Genomic DNA, 6,453 nt, shown 5'->3' with positions numbered 1-6,453 from the left:
CAAAGGCTACCGTTCCAAATGGACCTATTCCATAGCCATTCAGACACGAGTGCTCCAGTGGCAGCTGGAAGCTGCTAAGCGCTATCTTACTGCTCTTCAAGTAATACACAGCCTGAGTTCTTACAGTGACTGTCGTGAGTATCTTACGTCAGGGACAAAAGGAAAAGGCTCCAGATAGGGGCATGTCGGTGAGGAGAGAAGGGGATGTGGTGGAGCTCTGCTCCTGGTTCCCACACAAACTGGACACAAACCTTTGTAAGATTAAGCAATGAGATTCCTCCTCCATATTTGCATTTTCTGAATTTATTAGGACAGCACAGAACAATCAGCACACTGGAAAGAGAATGGGGTGCCCATTCAGGCCACTTGACGACAATTCTCTGCACCCTTTAAAATCATCTCCTGTTCCAATGGAGGATTGTGGCTCAGGCTGGAGGAAACAGGTGATGTCAATGCAGGCACCAGGGACATTTTAACCTCTGTTCCATTGTTTAAAAAGATCTCTGGGGGACACCGATGACAAATGCCTCCTGGGAGGACTATCTGACTCACCCCCACCTTGGCCCTTCTGAGTGTGGGGCCACCTGACCCAACCAAGCTGAGCCAACCACCTCCCTCTTGGGGAATCTGGATTAAGGACCACAGGTTGAGGCCAGAGTGTGCTGGGCACTGGGGCGAGGGTTTCTTGCCCAGTGATCCCTGCTGCAGACACAGGGACCAAGGCAGGAAGAGATGGGACCAGAAAACTGCAGGGGCTGTGGGAAGGAGGGAAGGTGGCTGCTGTGGCTTCTTGACCAGCCAGGACCAAGAAGGAGGAGGTGAGTCCCCCTAAAGGTGAGAGGTAAGGCCTTACCCAGTGAGACCAGGTGCCTGAGGTCTCCAGCATCACTTCCCAAGTATGGATGCTGGGGCAGGCTGGCCGTCCCCACTCCTCCTGGGTGACGGTCGTAGCCACATCGTAGAAGGTACCAACTCCTGGAAAGTCAAACAGAAGTAGCCACTTTGGCCTTCGGGTCGGAGGGTGGGATTAGAATCTGTTGCTACATCACTGGTAAAGACACAGAGACCCAGGGCTGGAACTTCCCCAGCCCTCGTGGGGGGCCAAGTTCTGTGCTGGGCTCAAGGGGAAGCAGATGCTGGCTTTGGACTCAGTGCAGCTGTGTCTGAGGAGAAAGCCTTCAGCAGTGGAAGGTTTTGGAGGGTGACAAGCCTGTGTGGCCTGTGTCATGTGTTTCTCTCTTTACACCTCAAACCTGTGATCTCCGTTAGAAAAAGCCTGAGCCTTATTACCTTGTAATTTAGTTGGTTTGGGCTACATCAAGTAACCACCCACTCAAATAAGAGTACAGGGACAGACAATAGTTTAAAAGTAAAGAGCGACAGATACAGAAACACACAGAGGAAAGAAAGTCATATGGAATCAGAGGCAGGAATTATAGTGATGCAGCTACAAGCCAAGGAATGCCAAGGATTGTTGGCAACCACCAGAAGCTAAGAGGAAGCAAGGAAGAGTTCTTCCCAAGCATCTTCAGAAAGAGCACGGTCCTGATGACAACCTTGATTTTGAACATCCAGCCTCCAGACATCTAAAGCAGCTTCTCTCCAGGAGATAATGAAAAAGGAAGAAGACTGAGAAGGAGAAGAAGAAGAAGAGTGAAATTCCCATGGAGAGAGAGACCCCATGGAAAGCAGCCAGACACTGGCATGGAATCTAGAGGAGGAGGAAGACATTGCCATATGCGTTGTCATGTAACGGAAAAGCCAGGGAACCACAAAGATTGCCAGCCAGCCAGAAGATATCAACCCAAAGGGGAGCAAGCCTTCTAGCCTCGGAAACTGAACCTGCCCTGCCCATGGCTCCAAAATAGAGAAGCGCTTTTACGTGAACTTTACCCTCAGCAATTTCACCCGTGTTCCTACTTCAGAAAACTGAGCTAGGGGACCATGGGTGGATCTCTGACCTAAGTTGGGCCGATCAGATCAAGACCAGAAAACATATTTTTGTGGGAAGCTGAGTTAGAAGTTCCTGTCAACTTTGGTATTGAGTTCTCATTTATCTGGATAGCCTACATGAGGCCACAGGTAAACCATGGAATAAATGACTTAAATGAGAAGCTGGTTTAAAGGGAGAGAAAATATACGAAGCCCATCTCAGCCTGGGCTTAGCCTGTACAATACACAGGGACACCAGGAGGAGGGCTGGAATAGGCAGCAGGGTTCCCTTCCAACTGGGAGGTGCCACTTTTACTAACTGATTCCTCATGCCTGTCCTCAAAGTGGCATTGTCAGGGTCCCAGAAGAGTGGGGCACAATCAGCCTTGTGCACCACTAGTTCTCTCAGCAGGGCTTACTCTCCTTCATTAGTTTGTCTCCTGGCAATTCTCCCTCTGATGGTCATGCATCTCCACGGGCATTAGCAATCCACTCAATCAAAGTGTAAGTGCCCTGCACCACCCGGGCGTGTCAGTGCTGTCTGATGAACAGGTGGGCAGTGACATCATTTTTCAGCCTCACTCCTGACAAGACCATCCCATCCACTACGCTTCCCACAGTCTGACTAGCCGCACCACCCGAGTCTCCTTAGGATTCTGTGGAAATGGCGTGTGGCATCACCAGCTCAGCCAAAGTATATTCCCTGATGGAATGTTAGATTCGCTGTTGGAGAGGGTCCTTGAAATCCTGCTGGTCTGGTCTGGTTTACCTTACTCTGTATAAAGGGACAAGTGTGCAGACACTTCCCCTCCATCATCTTCCGAGCTGATTACCTCCAACTCATCAGGTTCATGTTCACTTTCACACTATAGCCCTCACTTTCACTTTACCTTCATTTTTCCCACACCTTACTGCATATCAGCAGCCCAGACTCCCCTTCTTCCACCTTCCCTGCTTTCTCAGTATCTACAAAGTTGCAGTTGACCTCATGTCTTAACTTCTCCCCTGACGTTATGTATCTGGCCTCTGGGGCTAACTGTACTTCAGTAGCCTCTCTTCTGCCCACAGCAGGGTCATTCTGCCCCAGCCACCAGTTGCTTCACTTCTTTGCCATCTGAGTGCAACTTTAGCCCTTCCAGGTGGAAGGCGAGAACTTCCAGGGCTTTTGGAGCATCACCATACCCTCGGAGTGGCCCAGAAATTTAACTGACCTGTGACGGGGCCCCACACAGACTCTTATGGCCAGCCTGGAATTTCCCCAGTTGGATCTTTTCCCCAGCCCTCTTCAAATCCAGAATCCTGACAACTATACCAATTGTTAAGTCCCAATAAGTCAGGAGCAGAACTTGCCCCAAAAAGAAATAGGAGCCCCAGACAGAAATGCCCCAAATGGCCCTAAAACGGGGCCAGCTGCATTCCAAAGAATGAGGCACTAAACACTAGGGTGATCTGTCCAAAAGCATTTATTAGGGGATTTACTTACAGAGAGCTGCAGCTACCTCATGATGGACAGCAAGACTGGCAAGAAGTTCACTCCAGTAGGTCCACACCTATGGCTACTGCTCTGCAGGTAATACATGGTTGAGGGACAAAGGTGACTAAAGCCAGAGGGCTGCATGTAAGTTCCGGGAAAACATCCTGGTATGTGCTTTCTTCAAAACCAGAAGTGCCTGGGGCGGGCAATGTTTAAGGTTACAGCAGACAAAGCTTGGCATGCTTCTAGGGAATTCTGGGGAGGGATGCCTGAGGAGGGGGCAGGGGTGACGTCAGTCCCCAGGCGGGAGGTGCAGTGTGTAGCACACGTTGTGTGTAAGTACATTTTCTTTATCGGTTCATCTGTTGGTGGACATCTGAACTGACTCCACTTTTTGGCTACTATGAATAATGCAGCTACAGAGATGGGTGTAGAAGTATCCACTTTAGTCCCCGTTTTCAATTTTTGGGGGTCCATCACAAGCATCATGACCATCAACCACCCCTAAAAAAAGGTCATCCTTCTGTACACAATGCCAACATAAATCATACGCAGGTCCTTTGGGCCAAAACCAGTCAGGTCCTTAACGAAAGCTGTAGAGAGAAGGAATCGAGGGCCCCCTCAGGGCTTATGCTGCTCCCCTGACCATGTTAGGGTGGTGACCGTAGCACAGCGTGGACCTGGCAGGAGAAGGCAGGGGTGTTACGACTTATGTCACAGAAACTGGAGATCAGAAAGTGCAACGCAGCTTCTTACAGCGTCCTGCACACCTGGCACCGAGGACCCATCCTACCTGCACATGTTGGAATAAACGAGGTTCTATTCAGATAGATGCCTCCCGCCCTCACACAGGCTCACACCTAGCGTTATACTGAATGAGGATATTCCCTGCACATCAAGGTCTTTCTCCCATGTGAACTCGACGGTGTCTAATGAGGCTACACCTTTGGCTAAACGATTTCCCACATTCACTGCACACATAAGGCTTTTCATTAGTGTGAACTCTCCGGTGTTTAATGAGGTTGGAGTTGCGGCTAAAGGATTTCCTACAATCGATACACTCATAAGGCCTTTCTCCAGTGTGAACTCTCTGGTGTTGAATGAGATCAAATTTGCGGCTAAAGGATTTCTCACATTCACTGCACTCATAAGGCCTTTCTCCAGTGTGAACTCTCCGGTGTTGAGTGAGAACAGAGCTTTGGCTAAAGGTTTTCCCACATTCGCTGCACTCGTAAGGCCTTGCTCCAGTATGAACTCTCCAATGTTTTCTGAGACTGTAGCTTTGGCTGAAGGCTTTCCCACATTCACTGCATTCATAAGGCATTTCCCCAGTGTGGATTCTTCTGTGCACAATAAGGTGGGAGCTTTTGCTAAAGAATTTGCCACATTCACTGCACTCATAAGGCCGTTCCCCGGAATGAACTCTTCGGTGTTGAAAAAGGGTGGAGCTTTGGCTAAAGGATTTCCCACATTCACTGCACGCATAAGGCCTTGCTCCAGTGTGAACTCTCCAATGTTTCCTGAGGCTGTAGCTTTGGTTAAAGGCTTTCCCACATTCACTGCATTCGTAAGGCATTTCCCCAGTGTGGATTCTCCTATGCACGATAAGGTGGGAGTGTTTGCTAAAGAATTTCCCACATTCGCTGCACTCATAAGGCTTTTCCCCAGGGTGAGTTTTGCTGCACTCATATGGCCTTTCCCCACTGTGCACTCGCTGGTGTTGTACGAGGGTGCATCTACGGCTGAAGGATTTGCCACATTTGCTACACTCATAGGGCTCTCCTCCGATGTGAATTCTCTGGCGTTGAATGAGGCCAGAGATTTGGCTGAAGAATTTCCCACATTTGACAAGGTCATACAGCCTTTCGCCAAAATGAATTTGCTGGTGCTGAGTAAGTCTGTACTTACAGTTAAAGGCTTTCCCACATTTGCTACACTCAAAAAGCCCTTCTCCAGTACAGACTCTCTGGTGGCGAACAAGAGTGTGTTTGCGGCTATAAGCCTTCCCACACTCACTCCAGCTGTAAGGACTTTTTCCACTGTGAAAGGCCTCCTCACACTCAGTGCCACTGGGCGGCTTCTCCCCATGAAGAGAGGCCTGATGCTGCAGAAGGCCCAAGGCGGCTGAGAAGTCCTTGCCAACCTCTCCCCACACGGAAGACTTCCGGGGCATGTGGAATCCACAGCTCTTCACCATCCAGGCCGTGTCCACACTCCCCGTGCAGGGCTTCCCTGTGCTGTAACACTTCCGGTGCTGGTGAAGGTTTGTGCTCATCCTGAGGCCTCTCACACATGCACCACCCAAGTGTGGTTTTTGTCCAGGGCATGTTGGTTGTTGTTCAGCCTGGTGAAAAATGTCTTTTGAGACTGGGACACACATCTTACAGGGGTGAGACTTCTGAGGGCAGAGAGCAGTCTTTGGAGTCCTGACCTTTGACACTCCTTCTACAGAAACACTCTGCTCAGCAGGTGCCTCCTCTTCCTCTGTTCCGTGCCGACACCCTGAAAGCAGAGAAATGCTGATAAAATGTATTCTGCCTTTGGGGAGAGAGGAAGCCCCATCACAAATGTTGTGTCAGACATGCCAGGGGATGAGTTTGTGGGATTGCTCTGTGGCCAAGGGAGCTGGGGTTAGACTGAGGAAGGGACTGATTTGTAATAAAAAGCAAAGAATAGGGGAGGCCTCACCAGACGAAAATCACAAGGAAAGGGGACAGCATTGGGAGGAGCAGCAGGATCCCCACCTCACACATATGCACTGTGTCCAGGCTCGGGAAAATTCACTTGGGTTTAAGCCGCTGGTGTTCGAGGACTATCTTAGGATACGTGCACACCTCAAGACACAGCATGTGTAGGCCAATGTCAGAGAACACTTGCAGAGAGAACAGTGGAGAGGAACAGGTGATGCATGGAGGCCAGAAAGGTCACCAGGGGCTGGAAGTCACAGTTGAAAAGACCAGTCCCCATGTGCCAAATATGGGGAACAAAAGAATAAATGAGGTTCAGCCAGTGGCATTTGCACCAAAACACTAGTGGACCCAGGACAG

General features: G+C 49.9%; 1 protein-coding gene across 1 annotated transcript in view; it reads right to left on the bottom strand.

Moving 5' to 3' along the window:
* Positions 1-3,103: 3,103 nt before the first annotated feature.
* LOC119521002 (zinc finger protein interacting with ribonucleoprotein K-like) overlaps positions 3,104-6,453 on the bottom strand; it is a 57,107-nt gene continuing 53,757 nt past the window's right edge. Inside the window, exon 5 of the mRNA XM_037818930.1 lies at positions 3,104-5,908. Coding sequence (XP_037674858.1) covers positions 4,302-5,908 — 1,607 coding nt within the window. The 3' untranslated portion in view covers positions 3,104-4,301. The remainder of the gene's footprint in view (positions 5,909-6,453) is intronic.

The sequence above is a fragment of the Choloepus didactylus genome, chromosome 27, assembly GCF_015220235.1.
Source record: "Choloepus didactylus isolate mChoDid1 chromosome 27, mChoDid1.pri, whole genome shotgun sequence".
Classification (NCBI taxonomy): domain Eukaryota; kingdom Metazoa; phylum Chordata; class Mammalia; order Pilosa; family Megalonychidae; genus Choloepus; species Choloepus didactylus.
This window is presented reverse-complemented; position numbering and strand designations above follow the sequence as displayed.